This window comes from Athalia rosae, chromosome 2 (genome assembly GCF_917208135.1).
Source record: "Athalia rosae chromosome 2, iyAthRosa1.1, whole genome shotgun sequence".
Classification (NCBI taxonomy): Eukaryota; Metazoa; Arthropoda; class Insecta; order Hymenoptera; family Athaliidae; genus Athalia; species Athalia rosae.
This window is the reverse complement of record NC_064027.1, coordinates 2,066,684-2,088,974: the sequence shown is the minus strand read 5'-3', so window position 1 is coordinate 2,088,974 and position 22,291 is coordinate 2,066,684. Positions and strand designations below refer to the sequence as shown.

Below are 22,291 nucleotides of genomic sequence, written 5' to 3'. Positions count from 1 at the left end.
GCGGCGTAGAAGAATCAAGCGTCGTGTGTAATGTGTGGAAAAAAACGCACCCACACATCTCGATTTATAGCCTCGATTATCAAACCCCCCCCCCCCCCTTTTGTTTATAGTGGAATACACGCTATATTTCATCCGTTTATTGGGAAGAACGAGAAATACCGTCTGTATCGCCGCGGTTAATTGATCGAATGCGGGAACGATGATCGACTCTGCACGCGCGTCGCTTCAATTTATACCCCGCGCAATAAACCCTTCGGAATTCGAGCTACCAAATAATTATACATCGAACGTTTTAATTACAATAAATATTGACGGTCGTCAATTAACGTCGGCTAATCGAGATACGAATTCGAGTCGCGGAATATCGCGTGAAACGATAATCTCCCAATTCGAAACTCAAAAGTCGACCACTTTTCGCAAGCGTTTTACTATGTATAGGTAAAATATGCAGGCGTACGCGACGCGCGAACGTTTATATACACAAAGATCGGTCGTGAATTCGAATGAACGAGCATCGGGCGTCCATATCGTTCCTCAAGGGCAGGACCTCGCAGAGTGGCCGTGGTCAGAAACGCGCTCAACGCTCTATACGTTCGCGCCCGTATTCTCGAGCACTCGGGCTAAGGAATTAGCATATTCGGTATTCGCACGGGCGAGGGGGTGGTGGTGGTTTCGAGGGCGCTCGAGGATATCGTCGATAAAAATCTGTAGATCCCCTAAAAGCCGAGATAAGCCGTAGCGCGCCTCGCGTCTCGTTCTACCTCGACGCGGCTCCCGCGGCTCTCGAATGCGAAATTTGAATTTTCCCCGATACCTCTCCGAGAGCCGGCGAACTGAATCGGGAGTGCTTTCGGCGTCGACGACCCGCGGGAAAATCGTTTCGATCGGTCGCCAACTCTTTTCAATCGAAATATCGGGAAGCTACGGGGGATCCGGGACGATCGCTCCCCGAAAACTCCCGTTTCCCTCCACTCGCTCTCCCGGTTACACGTAACAACGAAATTTGAATAACAAAGTCGCGCGGCGCGCGGGACGCTCACGATTCAACGAGAGGAGGAGCTGCTTGCTGCTGGCTGCTACTGCCGCGCTACAAAGACGTGTCGCGCGGCACGTATAGCTCCGACGAACGCCCGCGATCGCTCCGTTTATCGCGTCGTTTGCATGCCAAACGGATTGATCGACCACCGAGCGAGACCGCGACCTACGCCCGGATCGATGAAATAGGCGTACCGCACGCCGCACCGGCCTTACGCGACGCGTATCGTCCGTCGTTCGATCGAATGGATTATAGGCGCGCCACGATATTCTCGACGAGAGTGGACACATTTTTTAGCATAGCTCTGCGAACGGCGCCGATTGATTTTTTCACTCTCGAATGATATCGTTAAAAATTATAAGCGATCGACTGCTGTACCGCGGACCGTACGCGACGGGGATTTTTTTTTTTTTTTTTTTTTCCAATCTGCACGTAATATATTATAATGGTAAAATTAGTTATGCCAAGAGCGTGTGGAACACCTGCCACATCGAATATGGTTTCGTTGTTAGGCCGCGGCGTCGGTGTTCGTTAGAGTCAATCGACGATGAAGAGATCCGTAAAGGAAGAAAACGACGAACGAAAGACGATCGTATCGTATTTTCTTTTCGGACGATAGAACGGTGAAAATATTCAAACTACAGCTCGCTTCGGTTGTAAGAAAATATGAAAACGGGCGTTCGCGAACGGCTGGTAAAGTTTCTCGAGTAAAAAGCGCGACGGTCGGATGAATGGCATCGGGACGATCGGAATTGTGTCAAATTACAGAGTCCCGGTGATATTAATGACTCCTAATGACGAGAGACGAGGTTGAAATGAAAAAAAAGAAGAAAATATTTCTACCCCCGCTTCTCTTTTACCTTCGTACTTTTCCCTCCGACCTTCTCATATATATTTACTAAACTTTGCAAAGTCACCGTTCGTCGGACCACGCGTATTTCGTCTATGGGATACGGAGTCACGATCTACTAAAATCCGAGATGAAAAGACAAGAGATGAAAAACGAAAGACGAAAAATAAGTACGAGGTGCATTTCGCACCGTATATTACCGCGATCCTTCGATCTTTGGACGGCTGCTGGATCTGCGGTGAGCCGCGACGGGGTTAAAAAAAAAAGAAAAAGAAAAAAAAGGAATAATGAAAAAAAATTAAAGTAGAGGGGGCCGCTTCAGGGAATACACATTAAAATGAAATTACTAATTGAAGAACGCTAATAGCAATAAAACAAACGACCGCTAAATGCTATAAAGTAAAATACAGGTTCGTGATCCTCTCTACCCTGCATCATCTTTTTCTATACCCCGGTGCACCGTCTCCGTCTCCTCCCATTGCACCGGCACCCCGCAGGATCTCGTGTACTTTCGGCGTGTCCGTGTGTACGCGAGCACGTACAATACGACCGGCCTACACGGTGCCAAAATTAACAGTTCACGAAGACCCCGAATTGTTTTGTTTTTTTTTTTCCATTTTTTTCCTTTTTTTTTTCGACACACATACGCGCCGGATAAAAATACATCTTCAATAATTGTGAAATTCGTACACATCCCTAAAATATGTACGGAAAAAAAGCCGAGGGTAGGAACAAAAAAAACCGCAAAAATGATTCGAGGTTCTGGAACTGCGTTGAAAACCCGTGGCCCCAGCTGTTCGTTCCGTCTCTCCGAGTATCTGCGGAGTATACGCACGTATTTCCATCTTTGATCATCCCCGGTAATATTTTTCTCGGTAAAATAACTCGTAAAATGAATTACACGCCTTTGAGCTCCGGGCGGGCACGCATTTCAGAACCGAAGCCGTTGGCTGCCGCTGATGCGCGCGGACCCCGCAGCAGACGTAATAGTTTGTCATTTCGTTTAAGGTCCTTCGGCCGTTGCACGCGTATAAAAGTATAAAATCTCGAAACTCCGCGACCCGGACATGTTATTTTCTAAGCTCACAGACAAGTTTTCTAAAAACCGAAGGAACTCCTCCTACCCCCCCCCCATAATATCATACCTAGATCTGTAATTTCGTTCGCGAAATATTTCGCGGACGAAACAAATAAAATCGTGGCAAAAAAGTGGGAACGAAAAATTGTTTTTTTTTTTTGTTCGCTTCGTAACACGCTTCGGTTTTCGGAACGAAGCGTCGCGACGACGAGGACCGTACGCGTTTCCCTCGACGCGTCGAATCGAAAATTTTCGCCTACGTCTTCGAAATTTTTTTGACGAGTGGATCACGCCTCCCGTCTTCCCTCTTGCGTTCTTTTTTTTTTTTATTTATTTTTATCTCCCGCGTTTCTCCTTATTCGCGCTAGGCCACAATTCGCAGTCGTAGCAGTTTTAAGACTGACACGTGTTACCGCGCGACAAAATTGTCCACATGGACAGAGCGCCGGACATCGTGGGGACATACGCGACGCGGATCACCGGCGTCCCGACTACGTCACGAGATGAAAAGAGTTCTCAGAGGTTGCGAAATACTTTGGAAAATTTTCAAAACCGTAGCGAATTTTATTTTTCTCTAGGGTGAAAAATATACTGACCGTCTATGGATTGCGGGGATGCTGGTTCGGGCTCCTTATCGATTCTCCCGAGGGCGTCGCTGGCTGAAACAACGTTGGGGAAAAAAAAATAGAAAATTAATCAGCGTCTCGATGTATTAAAATTACACATTATCTTCGTTTGTATCATACCACAATATAATCCGAGCCGGGAAGTAATACCCTTGGCAAAATACTGTTTCCTAATAATTTCTCACAGTGGATTAATCTTTCTTATATTCCGTTGTAAATTAATGTAGTCAGAATTGCGGAGTGTAGCAATTCTGAGTTGGTTCAGAAGAGAGAGGGGGCAGCTACTGGGGTCGGATCTCGGAATGATGTTCTCTATCTTCTAGGTATCCATTAGAGGAGTAGTTCGCGAGTGTGTGTATATCGCCGTATCGGTGTTCGCCACTGTGTGCATAGAGCGGAGTATAATACGCCACGGTGTATATATCGTGTATATATATCGTGAAAATTAGGCTGTGCGCAACGTACAAACGAGCCGCGCGGCGTCTGTACACGTATACCCCGCCAGTCGAGAAAACGTCCCGCGCTTGTTGACAGTAATGAGAGTAATAACGATCAACGGGTAGATTTAGCTCCTCGTAAACGCGCATCTCTCGTAACCGGAGAGAAAGAGACGTGGAACGAGGAGTAAAACGAGAAGAAAAACAAAAAACAATATTAATAAAAAAAAAATTAGGAAAAAATTGGGTAACGTATAAGAATAAGAGGAGGAGGGAGGGAAGAGGAAGCAAACCCGAGCGGAGAGAGGAGGAAGAGCGGGCGCGCCTCGGCGTCACTCCCACTTCCGGTTCTACCGTGTAATTCCGATTTGTAGTCACGAGTTCATTCTGCATCGTACCTACGGTACGGTACGGAGCTCGGTATACTCTCTGATTGACCACTTCTACGGGACTTGAACTTAGCTGCCCTTATTATATTACGTCTGCTTTAATGAATTTTGACGATTTTTCCTTTCGTCCGAGGAAATGGGATGCGGAATTTTTTCCAACGATTTGACAAACTGTCCTCTTGTACAACGAAGAGGAGGAAGCCACGCGGAAGAGCGTCTCTCTCCGAACGTACGTTCGAAAGTTTTCGGGGTGCTGGTTACGATAACGTTCTTCCGAACGGTACATAATGTATATTTAGGGGTAGAGCAGAGCGTGCTTCTCGAGGAATTCTAAAGTCCCTCGAGTGTCGTACGGGTGTTACGGCGACGGTAATACGTCTCGCGTATCCCGTACGATCCGAGGAAACCCGAGGCAAGTCGGACGTGCCGAATATACCCAAAGTTCTCCTTGCTTCCCGGAGTTGTTTTTCCTACCGAATTAAAAAAAAAAAACGACCGAAGCTCCGAATTCCGACGGTCTTGGCGCATTCTTGGCGAAAATCGGTCGCCTCATTTTTCGGGCACACATGTACCCACATATCGTCCTCCCGTCTCGAGTCTTACTGCAGGGATAATCTTGGGCCCTTTCGGTACGGCGCGGAGGGTAATAGAGTCGGTGGCTATACAGTCGGAATTGCGAGCCCCCAGGGGGTCGTGGCTTGGCCCCCGGGGCGGTACCGGTAGTGGACGTACGCTGGGCGTCGCGGTGACGTATGGCGGTCATCTCATCTCCGAATTACCCGTCGCCCATCTCGTTCCGAGGAAGCGAAGGTGGAAGGGAGACGGATAGACGGACGGACTCGCGGACAGAGGACGGAGAATGCGGAATAGAAGAAAGAAAGAAAAAAAACAACAGGGGGTGATCAGGGGGATCCCGAGCCCTTCGACGCGGCAAATAGATTATTTGAATATCGAGTGACCGTCGCGATAGTAGCGGGAGGAGGACAAAAGCCGGGGCTATTTCGGACGCAGCTGGGGAAAACCCCCCTACGACTCGATATATTTCCATCATTGGCATCGATTCCGACCAACTCGTCACGAGGACCGTGCGGCGCGCTGGAAAATCGTGCAGGAAAATTGGGAAAGTTTCCTACGAGATTTATTTTTCTCTATTTTTCTAGCGATCGATAAGGATCTTCGGCGTCGCGAACCGCAGCGATCCGAATCGGTCGAAATTTTTCAAGCGATGGCCACGTGCGTTCCCCGATCTTCTTTGTCGGATTCGTTATATTCATTCGATAACGTGCGGCGGATCTATTTACCCCACAGATCCCCCAGATTTCTGGTTAATAAACGAAATAGAATTCTTCCTAACGGGCGACTCGATGTAGTTCGTTGCAATTATCCTTTGTTAGAAGAGCGGAACGACAACCCCCCTCTCCGGAATCTCGGAATCATAGAAAACTGTCTACCTAATACACGTAGCGAGAATCGTTAGTTGGGTATATGCGTCGGCGGAGGGGGTTCGGAAAGGGGAAAAACAAAGGAGTGTGTCTGCAGGGTGGCCGTCGGTATGATGTACAAGTGACTCGAGACAAATGGAAAGAAAAGGAAATTGGACGTGATCGTAAAATAATGATGGACAGAGACACAACGTGTACGCGGAGTACGAGTAGCGCGGACGTAGACCAAACCTGATTTTGCACCCCCACGTTCCCACCTTTCTAACCGTATAACTTTGTGACCTTTTCATGTAAACACGCAGCCAGACACGCGATGCGCAACGCTGGGTATACCCGCATATGAATATGACGGACGGATACCGCTACGATTCTGAATAGTAGGAAACGGAAAAAGAAAAGAAAACTATAGGATAAAAAGCAGACACACGTTTTTCAAGGAATAATTTTTTCGCCGAGATATATCTATTTTTCTCATAGGTCAGCAAAATGCCTCTCGAGATATATCGCGGGACGTATACCTGTTATTTTTCTACCGCGATCGGTACAGTATACGAGATGAACTCCGGGATGAATAATAAGGTGGAAAAATTGTCGAAGTGTATACGAGGATGGAGATGATGCCGCGAATGTGGGTGAGGTTGGAGTTTTGATATCCGCGGCGGGGGTACGGTTCGGGGGGGAGGGGGGGGTCAGGCAGATGCGGTTCGACCTTAAAAATTGATGCGTGCGACGAACCGCGACGACGATATCCGTATCGTTTTCGTTTTCGAATACGTTGCACAACGTTCGCCCGGAGAAATTCTCTCCTCGCCCCGGTCTCCGCAACGCAAACGAGATTCAAATATAAAAGAAAAAAAGAAAGAAACACTCCGCATACGATATTCATAGCGGTTGCAAATATATTGGCTATGATTACAATATATTATGCAATGCCAGCCGGCGGTTCGCCTCCGGCGTGCGGAAATATCGAGAATCGAAAGCTTCGTTTTTTTCTACGTGTATCTGGTGTATTTCTTACGTGTGCAACGACATACGTTTGTTGTACACGTACACGGGGTATAGCCGCAAACCAGAAATGTCGACGTTAATATTTTAGCCGACTTTTGTGCCGAGGCTGTGGTGGACTGGCCTACCACCCTTTTGCGGTCGGTTATTATCGGCATTGTTATCGTACCGGTCAAATATTAAAATCTCGTTTCGAAAAGCGCGCGCGCTGATCCGAAGTCTTCCTCCCCAAACGGGCTTCTTACGTAACCCCGACCAATTTTCTTTTTATCGTACCGTCGAGGTGGTCGTACGTACAACGTGTATATCTACCTACTACACCTACACCCGAAGCTCCGTGCACGGTGTAAGCGAAGTGGGGATGAAATTAGAAATTCTTGGAATCGCAATCAACGCAATAGAACGTTCGACGAGACAACGAGAAATTGTTGGAATCAATGCAACGCGCGCGACTTCAATTATATTATTTCTGAGAAAATATGAAATTACGTGACAAGTTTCAACTTCCCCCGTCCCCGTCCACCCTGAGCTTTAATAACTCTACGTTCGCGATATAATTACAGTCGAACCGGGAAGGGAACGGGCGTAGCCATTAGCGGTGGTGCAAGATTCTTACGTATAGTTATAGAGCCCGCGCGGTGGTGGAAAGCCAGTTTCTCCGTAGTCGGGGGGGTAGTGGAACTATTTTTAAAACAAGAATATTTCCACCCGCTGTTAGATATTGGTCAGCCGGATATAATGAGAAAAGCGCAGTCGGGGGTGCGATAATGGCGAACGTTATGAAGAAATCACCCTACCCCCGCAAATTCTCCCCCGTTTCCCCCCACCCTCCGCGTGCACCGGCGTCGCCATGACGACCGTCTCCGCGGTTCGTTCTCCAACTGGGAACGCGGAAAATAAGGGGGATACGAGGGGCAGAGGGATGGTCAGGGAAGACACAGAGCTCTTATTACTATTATACCAATAGTCGTACCCTCGCTAATGTTGTAAATGCACGGGGGAACCAAAAAAAAAAAAAAAAAAAAGAAATACCGCACGCGACGATGATCTGCTTTTTGAAGTCGAGCGAACAACGAAGATAAAAAAAACAAAAAAAAAACAAAAAAGAAAAGGGTGAATTTCTGGAGTGCGGAGGAAGATGCGGGGCCGGGGCCGAAGAGAGGAGAAAATCGCGACGCGTGTCCGCTGCAGGGGACGATCGTCGGAGGGTTAGACTGGGAGATCTACTTGTTAGGAGGGATGACGGAAGGGGGGTTCGATCGTCGGGGGGTGTTCCCTATCCCGTGCGCAAGCAACCCTTTTCGTTTATACCGTCGGGAGGGATGGCGGCACGCGCTTAAGTTTTCGTACGAATTTTCACCCCTACCACCTTCGGACGCGCACCCCTACGGCAGGAGACACTACCCCTTAGAAAATTCAGCCACTGACAGTCATCAATTCGTAATAATTTTCCATCTCCTCGTCGACGCTGGATTTTTTCTCTATTTTTATTTCGCTTCCTCTTCGTATAGCGCAACTACGAGCTACACGGATTCAACACGTGCCCATAGTCGAGGGACGCCGGACGCCATCTGCATCTGCTGCACAAGTTACCCTTTTTCTCTATATATATATATATAATGCGAAACAGCAATTATCGGGAAATCCATCAAGTCCGTAACGATTATTCGCTCTATACGATTTCACGAAGCGAACGGTATTATGCCACGTTCGTAATACATCGCGAACGCGTTCGTAACGGGCGTCCAGCCCACCCCTGATGACAAAACTAGAAGCGAAACGGGAGCGTGGAAATAAGGGGCTGAGAATTCCGATTCGGGTGTAAAAAAAAATAGAAAAAAAAAAATAAAAAATTACAAATCACACACGCACAAAGGCATGGGCAGGTGAAAAGAGAGAGAGAGAGAGAGAGAGAGGTAAAGAGGATAAGCGAAGGAATAGTATATACGTTGCAGCGATACGATATTCATCAAGTTAATTGCCGCCAGCCCCCCTTTCCCGCTAATTATCTGGTAATTATAAACGGCACTGGTTGAGGATGAGTCCGCATCGTGGATCTCCCATCAAGTTTAATTGTCAGGATTCAGGGTTACGGATCGCGTTGCTTCGCGCCGTGTATACACGTACGTACACGAGAATACGTATGTATACGCAGAAGAATACGAGCGCATTTATACGCGCATCCGCGCGGTTATAGGTGTGTACATATCGTAACTACGTGGATGCAGTCAGTCAGTCAGTCAGAGTATCCGTATGTATATATATATATATATTTCGCCAATTAAAACGAATTTCAGTTATTATTTTTTAATGGATTTATACGAACCCCCGTTCGGAGCAGTTTACGTCGGCGAACCAAATGTTTAATTTATTTTACTAATTGAACTTCGAGATGCACCAGTTTTCTTTCTTTTTTTTTTCTTTCAACGTAGCGTATTCTACAAATATTGTACGCGAATTAACTCCGTTCGCTAAATATAATCTTGCATCATCTGATACAATTACAACGATTATTGTTTTAAGGTGTAACGAACGCTCATTTTCATCCGTTCAATTCCCTCGATTTCTTCAGCCGGGGTCAACAATCTCGAAATCCGCATCTTGTATGAAGGGAAAAAAAAAAAACTTCACCAAACGCTTTCGCAACATTCGAATCTCTTTTCTCCTCCTCCCTGTCTGTCCGTCTGTCCATACGCTGCACACGACCGTTGATCGCCCATTCCGCTAATTGTAGAATAAAAATTGCTAATTTCTGCCGATCTAGCCACATCATATTCCACCTTCTATAACTAATATGCGTTATTAACCCGTGCTAGAAATCATGAATCCGTAGGTATTATATTCGAAGAGTGTTGTTCGTATATATATATAATTACATACCGAGTTGGTGCCTACGGTGATCGCCTCGCAATTGTACAATGACCGCAATTATTGCAGTCGTTTCCGTTACATTTTTCTACTTTTTTCTCTCGTTTCGTATTATTCATGAATTTTTATTTTTTCATAGCCTACCGGAGCAGGTATATACGTGCAGCTGATAAAGAGGTGCGAAGATCCAAGGGCGATTTTTCTCACTCTTTGGAAATGAAAAAATTAAAAATTAAAAAAATTTGACTCTCGAATCTCTTCAAAGTGCCTTTTTTTCACCTCAGAAGCATAAAACTGATGAGAGAAAATCGAGTGGCGGATAGCGACGCGGACGTCTAATTCAGAAATATCTGCAGCGTTTCACCTACACTACGAAACGACGATGAGAAAAAAGAGGAAATAAGGGTTGGCGAGGCGAGTCCTGCACGCTTCTCTTTGACAAGAAAAGAAATCGAATATTGGTTTGGCGGGTAGCGATAATTTCTCGGAGCAAAAAGTTTTCGTATTTGTAGGTATACACGTAGGTGCAGGGTAGGTAGTAGGTACGATCTGCTCTGTATCGTGGCGCGGTATAAGGAAAATCTAATATATCGTCCGCGCTTAAGGGGCCTCGCTTGTCTGGCCAGCTTTTCTCTGTAATTAAGTTATATAACTAAAGAGCGAGAGAGAAAGAGAAAATTATAAGAGCCGGAGAAACTGAGTCGCGCTCGGCGATACAGAGCTGGAAGTAGAAACAAGGGAGGAAAAAAGGGGGACGGGGGGACGGGCGGGGGAGGGGGAGGGGGGGAGGGCAGAGTGGAAAACAATAAGGGGCCAACTAATCCTCGCGATATATTATATCCAATGAGAGTGGTTCTGGCAGGCGGACAGCGATGCGTGGGGGGGGAGGAAAGGGGGGAATCCCGGAGACGGGAGAGCTGGATGAAAGAGAAGAAAAACATTCGAACGATAGGAACTAACTGCTATCGAATTAGACGCGCGGTTCTGGAGGATTTAGCTCCGGGCGCGCGCGAAAAATCGGGATGTTGGTGGCGGAAGGAAGCGAGGAATAAATACGGGGGGAGGGAGGGGGGTGGGACGGGGGACGGGGGACGGGGGACGAACCCCTTAATTTTTGGGGAGGGAAAGAAAAAGGGGGTAACGACGGCAGCGACAGCCCCGAGGTTCGAGTTTGCCAATAATTATCGTTGCGTGAAAACGTCGATGATAACTTACGTAGCGTACATACGTACGGTATACATATACTCCTGTATACCTGAAGTACATACGTCCGATCGTCGGAAACAATTCGAGTGCGATAAATCGAATTAAATGCTTGAGAGAAAGAAAAATAAAGGGAGTACAGATGTAATTAATTAACTCCGCTTATGAAATATCTCTGTATAACGGGGGGGTAACGAGATGAGGGTCCGAATAGTTTTACGCGATTGCTTCGAAGCGGACGTGAGACACACACATCGAGGAATCAGTATCGTTTCGACGATCGGGAAAAAATGTTCTTCGCATCCCGAGCAGAAGAATTTCTAATTCTCCTCGCGCTTTGTCTCATCCCTCAATGATGCAAGTTTTTCCGCAGCGTCGGTGTTTTATCTCATATATGTATACGGTCTGCTGTAATGTTCACGTTTTACGTATAGTATAATACATACATATACTTTATACCGTACGGCATGCGCTGAGCTGAGAAACTGCTGCCGCTGCTCCCTGGGCAGGCTAACGAGGGGGCCAACTCATAACGTTTAATTAAGGCGCGGTCCCGGGCGGTCCGGAGCAACGAGATCGTGACCGGGAACGCGGGCAGATTCTCTGATAGGAATCTGATAAGACGCCCCCCCAAGATTATGCTCAGGTTATAGTTATACACGGGTAGTATCGGTGGACCGAGTATTATATTATAGGTATATACCCGTAAGTTAGTCAGCGTAAAAGTGACGCCGTGTACACCGCGGTATGTAAAGTACACACCGCGTCGACTTACTCTTCGCCGTGCAGAGAACCAAAAAAAAATCCCTTCGTTATATTTCATCGTTAAATTTTTATCGATTTTAGTCCGATGATGCGAATATATGACACGCGCTGCGGATGGGATAATCCGATTTTAAGTTCGCTCGGCGCACTGTACGCGGTTTACGAAAGAACCGCAGGACAGAAAGAAACACTTCAAGTGTTCCGCATTATCGATACTTCACCTCGATATTAAATAGGGAATTAAAACGGCACAAGGATAAAATAATACACGAGGCCAACGAAGAGTGAATTCGTAGCAATCATCTTACGTGCGGGGGAAACAATTTTCCGAAATAACTTTCAATTTGTTTGCGTAAAAATTCCGAAACGATCGCCACCAGATTTCTTTTAAAATTCCTCGCAGAATCTATTGGAAATTCAACCGGTGTTGTAATCGTATAATTCCGTTGGTCTCGCCGCGTTAGAGAATACGATAAAAAATCAAAAAGAAAATCCGAATCGGGGTTCACCCCATCGTGACGGGAGGGGCATGAAATTCAAGGGGGTTCGAAAATAGCGTTCGAGTTTTGACGGAGGGTGAATTTTTTTTCAATGGATTTTCAAACGGGTATAAAAATGGCCCCCGCGCTCACGTATCGTACGTACCCTATACCTACGTCGATTGTACAGCGGGAAGAAAATGAACGCATTCGTCCGATCGGATTCAAATCACCGATTTCCTTCTCAAAATCTTGAGGCCAGAGGTAGGGTAGACAATAAAATAGCAACGATTACCGCGAAATTTTATAGGAAAATATAAAACAGTCGATATAATGGATTGGCTTGAATTTTCAAACGATGAAAACGCGTCTTGAAATTGGGGTGAAAATTACTAGAGAATATCACGCGGGATGGGGGTTTACGGTACGACGGTAGAGTCAAACGTGCGTATGAGTATCATGTACGCGTGCAATCAACGTAGTTTTCCCCAGTGACACGACGTGGTGGGAAGTTCTGTTTTTTTTTTTTTTTTCAATTCCATTTCTATTTTTTCTCTATCGTGTCCTAGGACAGAAATAATACGCGTGGGGTCGACGGATGAATAAATGCGTACTCGAGAAAATTTAGAACAAATAAAACTAATTGATTAATGACATGTGCATACGTATAATGAGATAACAAATTCACGTCACATGAAACTAGAAGAGAGCAAAGAAAAAATTTATCGCAACGTGCGGGAAACGGAGTCAGATGAACGGATGCGGGATGAGCCTGCACAGTCAACCCCCCCCCCCCCCCCCCCCTGGAATTTAAGTATTCAAAAAATTTATTGTAGCTGCCATTCGACAAACAAAATAAAATGACGTATGCTAAGATGCTGGTTTCCACGAGTCGTTGCAATGCGTATGGGAAAATTTAATAACGATTCGGTAAACCGAACGTCGTCGCATACCTATGTGTGTCGCGTACGTATGACTCATTGTCATAACCGGGTGTACGCGTATGTGTGTTACATAACAGTCCCGAGTCGCGATAACGATCAGGTAATGTCATAAAGATAAAATAATAATTCGTCCCGCATCGTACACGTCTCGACGTATAACGCATAACGAGGATTAATTATGAGAAATTCAAAGTAATTCAAATTCGGCAATTTTATTTTCGTTGCAACGGATACAGGAGGGGATGGAATCGTTGCAGGGTAGAAAAAGATATTGAAAAATAAATAAAAAAAAAAAACGAAAAAAAATTCAACCAGCCACTCACGTATACGAAATGTGGTCTTCGCATCCGCGTGCATCTTCTTCTTACCACGAAACTCACAGATCCCCACAACCATCGGAGCAGCTGATTCATAAATTTTGCAAATCTTCAATAATTGTTCGTTATCATCTCTTGTTTATAAGATTTTTTGAATAAAATAAATTTTCTCATCCAACGGTTTTCCGCACCCTGGGTTACATGATTAATTATAAAGAAAAAAAAAGAAAAAAATAGCAAAGAAATTATTTATCGCAATGTTTAAATAATTATTTAGAATCTTCACTGCGGAGCACGATACACGTCTTTTTTATTTTTATCATAACAAGTCTCATATATATATTATAATCGTAGTTTATCATTTAATATATTGTCCTCGGTCATGGTCACCGTTTCAAAATTCCCGTTCATCGATAAGGAAAAATCAACCGATTGAATTTCTTTCACCTATTCGTAGGTATGATTTTTAATAAAAGAGCAGGTAAGTGGTTTCGAGGCCGAGGTTGGGAGGGGGAGGAGGCAGGGAGGAAGAGAATCGCACTTATAGTTCCGGTACCGGGGGTGACGACGGAGAGAGAAAGGGAAAGAGGAAGGAGAGAGGGAGAATTCGGAGGAGAAACAGGGACAGGGAGAGCGAGAGAGAGAGAGAGAAGAAAAAACGAGAGTAAAAAACCGCGAACGAGGATAATTCGCAATAATTTGTCGGCGCAACGTTGTAACAGTAACGGGGAAAAGTAACAGTAGCGGTCGCGGCGGCAGAAGCAGCAGGGGGTCAACTTTCCCTTATGCGCGATCCTGTCGGGGGCGAGTTGACTACTGATGCGATCCTTCGGGGTTTCAACTCCGCTCGCCGGTCTGCAGCAGAGCAGTAGAGCGGTCCGGTTCGTTCGTATACCTTAGCTACCGCCGTACGCCGAGTTGGTCAGTGCGATATCGCCGCCCCTACTCTTTTTCTGCAACCTTCTCTTTCCCGACGACCTCCTACTCGCCATCGCCATCACCATCGCCACCCATACCACCTCTTCTTTCCTCTTTCGGCCACGAAGGGTACATACATTATACACCCCCTCGGACCCCCGCCTCATCTTATCCTCCTTTCACACACACACACACACGAGCGAATCGCCACTTGCTGAATTATAGAAAAGTCCTCCGCTCGTGTGTGTGTGCGAATACGACGTGTTTAAGGCTTTTCAGGTATTACGTACGCACGTCTGGATGAAGATTAATTGGATCTGGGCCCACGAAGATTTGCAAAATTCAAACACGTTTCCCACCGAATAATCGAACTCATACTCGTGCCTCGTTTCAACTTTTCAAATTCTTGACAAATATTTCGAGAATTTATTTTGCAAAAAATTTGGGAAAAGTTGTGACCTTCGGTGTGAGTTAGAAAAAAAAAAAAACTGGCGTTCTTAACCTCTTCCCTTTTCTTTTTTTTTTCCATTTTTTTGACCCTTCACTCAGGGTCTGGTGGGGGGACCAAGCGGGTGGTTAAGGTTCTCGGGAATTTCCTCTTTTTTCTTCTTCCCCCTTTTTTTTTTTTATCGTTAACATATTTTTACTCCGCAGAGATCCCCGCTTTATTTTTATTATAATTAGCGCGATCAATTGATCTGCGTCGATCGTTTAATTTTATCGTTCCTACGGAGACCGATCGGTCGACGATTGTCGCGTTATATTTCTCGAACGATACAATGATATTAATTATTGAGTCGAAGAAACGGGGTGTGGGGGGGGGGGGGGTATTCAGTTTCCACGTTACTTGTACGTGGGTTTGTAGTAATTTCAGATTAATTAATAATAATTGGGCTAATAGTTTGATACGTCTCGCGGTGTAAGAGCGAACGAAAAGATAAGTAGAATAAGAAGAAAAAGAGGAGGAAAAAAAAGTTAATTATTAAACTTGATGGGAACAAATGCGGCCCTCGTCTTATTCCCGTTGACTGTATATCCCCGCCGCTGTTGCTTTTACTTTTGCTATTGCAATGAAATGTAATGAAATGTAATGAAATGGAATAATATACGTGTATATTCACACCGTGAATTGCCACGAGGATCCTTCTCTTCGTGCACCACATTCGATACACCGTGTGCACTATACCTATACGATCATTATACGCTCGCGGTGCGGGCGACAATTAACAACAATTGATTAATTAAACGAATTAGATAATCTACTCATCGATCTCCGGCTCGGGGAGAACAAAAAAAAGGAAAAAAGCTATTATTTAACCGACGCTTTTTCTTCGGCTATAAATTCATTTGCTAATTTAACCCAATAAAACTCAATCTGCATTCGTAATCTATACCCATACGTGGTATATCTTATACATATACATACGCAGCCAATTATATTCATTTAACAATTGACGCTTTATACGCGAGTGCTTTTTCTCGTCTTTTATCATTCGTTTATTAATTTTTTTTTTTTTTTTTTTCCCTTCTCCTTCAAAATTACCATATCATTTGTAAGGTACGATTTTATGCGGGTATTTTTTTACATTTTATTAAACATCTCGCCGCAGCTGCGCAGCCATGAAGGTACGTACGTACGACATATCGTGTATGACGACTGTATACCTATGTACACGCGTATTACATAAAAAGTGCTGCAGATCGATAAATCGATGGATTAAATTTATGCATTTTGAAATATAATATAATGTCGCGCCGATATGTATTTATACAGGATTTACGCTGGAATGTAAAGGAGGTTGGGTTCATGACACGTATGTGTACAGGCGAAGTCCTTGTGGAATTACCGAGTAACAATTTCATCGCTATGCACATTATACACGTATACATCATGCGAGATTCGATTCAAGATTCCCTGTAGCTCATCGGTATTCAAAAATTAATTATTACGTACGCATCGTCCGTACTACGCCACGAGGAGAGAAGGAGGCGAAGCAAAAAAAAAAAAAATGAATGAATAAAAAGAACTCGCGTATTTTCATTTCGTAATTCGTCGAGCGATTTTGCGATTACCCAATCAGTTCTCGAAGTCGATGAAAATGAATTTTGTCCATTTTTCACGATACGTAATTCGATCTACCTTTTGGTCCGTGATCGATGCTCTTTTTTCCGTCGAGCGTTTGCCCGTACCTAAGCCGTACGAGTTTTATAGACGAATGAGAGCGAACGAATGAATCCGAATGGTTCGACGTGTAACGAGGCATATAAATTATGTCACATAAAGCTGAAAACACGACCTTCGACCCGACTGACCCCGTCAGACCCCCGGACGACCCCCGGACTCGACCCCGTCTTTCAAAACGTACACAATATTATTATGGGAAATACAATGGCGGTCGACCAATCCCGGTCATCCCGTATACGTTTATGGACAATTTTATACGTCGATGGCACGTTGCTGTTGTTGCAGTTGCTTTCGAACCGTACGCACAACTTCGGAGTTTGAAATTTTTTTCTTTTTTACTCACTTCAGAGATTTTCATCGACCGTTTAATTTTCTGAGTTACCGTCCGTTTTCCAGGTACAAAATAAGGGAGGTTATTCGAAATTGACGGGGTTGAATTAAAATGCATTTCATGACCCCGCAGATGATGAAAACTCTGATATCAACTGCCAAAGAGTCTGATGAAGTTCCGTACATTTTTTAAAAGTGAAAGATGCAGATGACAATGGTCAAAGTTTCTGAAACCGTGAAAAATGTCAGCAACGTATACCGTGAAAGCGGTCAAGGGCGTAAGTGCACATGAGAGAAAAGAGAGCAAAGTTTCTAAGGAAACGGGGCGCCCCTATTCGGGCCCAGTTCGCCCCCCGTTCGCCGTCCTTCTTCATCCCTTCGCTTGACCGAGAGCCGAGCATTGTCCGGTTGAATGGACCATTGTCGAATTGAATCATCAGCCCCCGCCTGCAGGGCATTATGTCGTGTGCGTGTATGTGGGTTAGAGCGAACATACGTGTACAGATTCTGTAGCGGGCGGAACTTAGCTATGCGCATGTAAAACGTGCATCTGTAACTATGTACATCCCACGCGTATGTACTTAACTACTACTCGTAATACATATTTACTCCGTTGAGCAATGGTCATCGCGCGACGATTGTTACGTACGCACGTTACATTTTGCGCGTGCGATGGATATTCGAGGGGTTGAAAAAAAGGAGAAGGGAGCAAGGAAAATGCGGAGGAGGAGGAGGAGGACGTAGGTGCGTATCTGGCTCTGCGACGAGTTTCGAGTACCTACACTGCGTTCGGAATCGGTTGGTACGGAGAACGGTCAATGGACAGCGGACAGTAGAGAGAAAATTAGGCGCGGGGGTGGAGAATGCAAGCCGGACATTTGGTCGGACGCGATGTATGGCAATAATAATGATGGTAATAAAGGTGAGGAGAGAAACTGGAAACGGGAAACGCGCGCGCGTAGGGAATCATTTGTTGCCACGGAATGAATTATTGCAACGGCGGCGCGTGTAGCAGGGGGCGGTATATTATACCAGAATTCACTTTCTAGAATGGTGCTAAATTTTCAAGCGTAATTCATTCTCTGCCCACGAACTTAGGCTTTGTATTCGGAACTCTTTGACCACTGAGAATTATAACGATTCTAACTTACGTTGAAAGCATCGATATCCCTCCCTTCCCACCCTTACAACTCCTGCTGTTGCTATTGCCACGTGCTCACGACGATATAGACGGTACACTCCGCTGTAAGTTGGTATAAGCCGCAGAAAGAAATACGAGAATTTTCGGTTTTGGGGGGAAAAATATTTTTTCGAAAAATTAGAGTTTTCGCGTTATCCGACCTTTGCGGTGAAAATAAGTATGTATGGCAAAATTTCCGGAAACGATCTTCTGGTTTTTATGGAAATTCAAAAAAAAAAAAAGGAAAACGAACCTCGTTGGTTTTGAACGGCATATTCAACACGGGGGATGGTAATAACATCGATGGGTATTATAGCCGTTCTCTGCCGATCTACCTACGCTGTGAAAACATCCAGCGAGATGTGGGGGGGAGGGGGTCGGAGTTGAGGTGGGGGCGTCCAAGTTGAGAGGCATCGGGGAAAAGTCGGGCCCAGATGATAAATCACGATAGGTGCCGGCAGCTGGTGCTCGGGAAATTGCCCTCCATTGTCCTCGCCACGTTATTTTGGAAAATCATCTTTCGGCTTTTTGCTTGCTAATTGCAGGGCTGTTTAAAATTACCGTCCACTTCCTGCAGCCAGGACGAGCCCAGGGAGCATAGAAAAGCAGGTTTTTGGACTGCGCGTATCTATAGATATACACGAGGGGCATATGGAATGCGGCCTAGATCCCAAAAACGTAAATATACACCTCAAATATCATCCCCTGTCCACGAATTTTCCAATCGAAGGCACTAATTCTTATTCCTCTTTTTCTTTTTTTTTTTCTTCCCCTCTTCGGGGGCATCTTCAAAAACAAAGAAAGAGGAGAAACTCCCCTCTGCCATCCTTTTTTTTCTTTCTTTGCCCGAACTTCGTTTAATCGAAATTCACAAAAATCGGAGGATTTCGTTGTGAGAGTCGCAAAATTTTTAGGGTTGCGGCGTCACGTTTGCCGGACGTGTTTCCGGATGTAGGTAAAGCATTAGGTCGCCGCTTCACGTCGGCATATACCCAAATTTTGGAAATACATATTTTTCGCTAATGTCGTTAGGTAGTTAAAATTCCGGTTTCCTAGATGGGTCAGGGGCGTGGGTCATGAATTTTCCTTTCGTTCTTCTCCTCGAATGATGCAGAAAAAAAACGAGGAAAAAAAAGAGAAGAAAAAAACGAAGAAGAAGAAGAAGGAAGTTTGAGGGCAACCTGCTCCCAGGTATACGTTTTAAATTATATTCCATCCGCCTATATTTAGCCATAGCCATTCGGCCGAGGTGACGCCGACCGTGTTAAAAAAGCGATTTCTTTTTCAAAGAATATTATAAATTGAAGAGAGGAAGTAGGTAGCCGTAGAAGCGATCCGAAATCCTGAAGAGGATAATATTAATAGATCCGACCTTAATTTTCGTATCCTAAAAATTCGTGATTAGAGACCCCGCGCATCAGACGTCGTTGTATACGTTAGGGTGGGTTGAAAAAAAAATTTTTTTTTCATTTTTTTAGCATGGGGGTAGAATTTGTACTTCATAAGAAAAGAAAATTTTATCAAATGTGGAACAAATTTTTTACTTAATATTTTGGGGTAGCCCACTCGTTTTTTGAATAAATAATTATTCGAGTAGGGTACTTCCAGCAAAAAAAAAATTTCCACCTCATGATTACTCGATCGATTGCATGAGTAGATGATTTTGGCTTTCAGATTTGGATTCCTGAGCTGATTATACGTGACATTACTCTTGTGAGCCAAAAAAAAAATTCGATTTTTGAGCAAAAAATAAATCATGGTTTTAATTGGGTTTAATATGCTTTTCTGACGTATTTTGACCTCAGGAATCCGAATCTAGAAGAAAAATTGATCTATCTCTAGAATTGACCGAGTTATCGCCAATTTTCAGCTTTTTGGGGTCAAAAATAAAAAATTGATTTTTTGATCTTTTTTAGAGTAATTTGAGCTCAGGAATCCGAATCCGAAAGAAAAATTAATCTATCTCTAAAATTGACCGATTTATCCCCATTTGTTCGCGATTTTTCGCGATTTTTGGCATAAATTTGAAGATATCTCGAAGGGAAAAAATCGTAGCTCAATTTGGACAACGGATTCGTGTTCCTGAGATCAAAATACATAAGAAAAGTGCCATACGATCAATTTTAAAAAATAAAAATTTTTTGCCAAAATTTGAAAAAATCGTAAGGGGTACCCCTTGGAAAAATCTCAAATTTTGGCCAAAAATTTTTATTTTTTAAAATCGATCGTATGGCACTTTTCTTATGTATTTTGACCTCAGGAACACGAATCCGTTGTCCAAATCGAGCTACGATTTTTTCTCTTCGAGATATCTCCATTTTTATGGTAAAAAATGCGAAAAAATGGGGATAACTCGGTCATTTTTGCAGGTAGATCAATTTTTCTCTCGGATTCGGATTCCTGAGCTCAAATTACGTTAAGATAGATCAAAAAATCAATTTTTTATTTTTGACCCCAAAAAGCTGAAAATTGGCGATAACTCGGTCAATTCTAGAGATAGATCAATTTTTCTTCTAGATTCGGATTCCTGAGGTCAAAATACATCAGAAAAGCATATTAAAGCTATTTAAAAAAATGATTTTTTTTTTGGTCAAAAATCGAATTTTTTTTTGCTTCTTCAAAAGTAATCTCACATATAATCATTTGAAAAATTTTCTTTTTCCATAAAGTACAAATTCTGCCCCCATGCTAAGAAAATGAAAAAAAAAAAATTTTCTCAACCCACCCTAGTATACGTGTACCTCTACCCGCTTTTACGGGAGAGTCTGGAGCCGCTTGGAGAAGAAAAATTCAATCAAATTAAATTCGTCATTTGTACGACTTTCGAAGTTGGATGATAAAATGTCTCCGTCCGCGCTGCATCGTCGATATTTAATCAACGGAATAAATATAATGATTTTTCTTTTCTATGAAAATCGAGGGGAAATTTGGTACGCGAACGCGAGGCGAGGAAGTGGACGGGGGTGTTCAATCGGTTATTGATTGAGGGGGTAAATGGGGGAGGAAAGGGGAAGTAAGAGCAGAGGGCGAAGTCCCGAAAGTAGTGGAAGGGGGTTGCGCGGAGTGGTGGTCAGTGCAGAAGCGGACCGGCAGATGGCCGAACTGACCATCGGTCAGCGCCAGTCTCACCTCCGTCGTACGCGACCCCGACCCCGACCCCTCAATTTTCCGACCCCTGCTGCAGCAATACCCAATCTTTCACGCAAAACTATGCTAACGTGGAAAACAACTATTTGGGATTAATATTATCGTAGCGAATAAGGGGAAGTGCGGGGGTGCGGGAAAGGAATTTCGGTACATTTTCCGACCGCCCCGCGTATTCTATATGCTGCCCGACCAGCCGCGCGCTGTTAGGGGGTAGGTAGCTCGAACATAAACGTAGTCAAAAGTTTCCGAAGGCAAATAAACGGCTGCTGCCAAGGGCGAATGATTCTCGCGCACACCTGGGCTTCATATTTTCAGAATGTTATTTTTCTCTATCGCGCACGGCTGGGTTGAGTCGACCGTGCTCATAAAACCGGATGAATCCAAGAGAGAAAAAAAAACGAAAGCTTCGGATCAATTGAACAAAAAATCCAAGGATTTTTCGTCCGCTTGATATTTTAATTTGCTCTCCTTATCGGAAAATATTCGCGTTATTGAAACAACGTTCTTTCGTTACAGATCGTCGACTGCGGTCAATTGTTTTATTTTTTAACGTAACGACGGAGTGCGGTGTGCAGGAGAAATTACAGGTTGGGTAACCGAGTCAAAACGACAAGTGCGCTTCCCTGTACAGACAAAAAGGCAAAGGAACAAAAGAGAGGAAACAAAAAAAACAACAAGGAACCGAGTGTACTCTCCGCACCTTGGAGTACATCGTCTGAAGGGGGATGTCTGCAGCAGGAGCACGGGGACGCGGTGGGGTGCGGTGGGTGAAAAAGTGGAGGAGGAGGTCAGAGGTTAAGAGGCGTGATCGAGGTCTGCTTTGAGCGTCGCTTATAGGAGGCGCCGCCCTCCTCTATAGTATACCATAACGTAATTTAACCCGTGTAATACTTGACTTTAAATTGAAAAGATTGCCCGAGGGACTCGCCGAAGGGGGACGGGAACCGCGAGCCCTCGGAGGGCCCGGGAAAAGAAGAAAAAATAAAAGGAAAAACCGAGCGTATATACATATATGTCGTGCAAGAAGAGCTTAACTCGTGTACGTTATAAACGCGGCGACGGAGCGGGACCAAGATCTGGCCGGTGCGGCGC

General features: G+C 44.6%; 1 protein-coding gene across 2 annotated transcripts in view; it reads right to left on the bottom strand.

Moving 5' to 3' along the window:
• Window positions 1-22,291, bottom strand: part of LOC105684062 (POU domain protein 2-like) — an 89,401-nt gene that overhangs the window by 15,981 nt on the left and 51,129 nt on the right. For both annotated transcript variants that reach the window (XM_048651009.1, XM_048651008.1), the window contains one exon: window positions 3,561-3,623. In XM_048651009.1, the coding sequence (XP_048506966.1) occupies window positions 3,561-3,623 (63 nt within the window). The remainder of the gene's footprint in view (window positions 1-3,560; window positions 3,624-22,291) is intronic.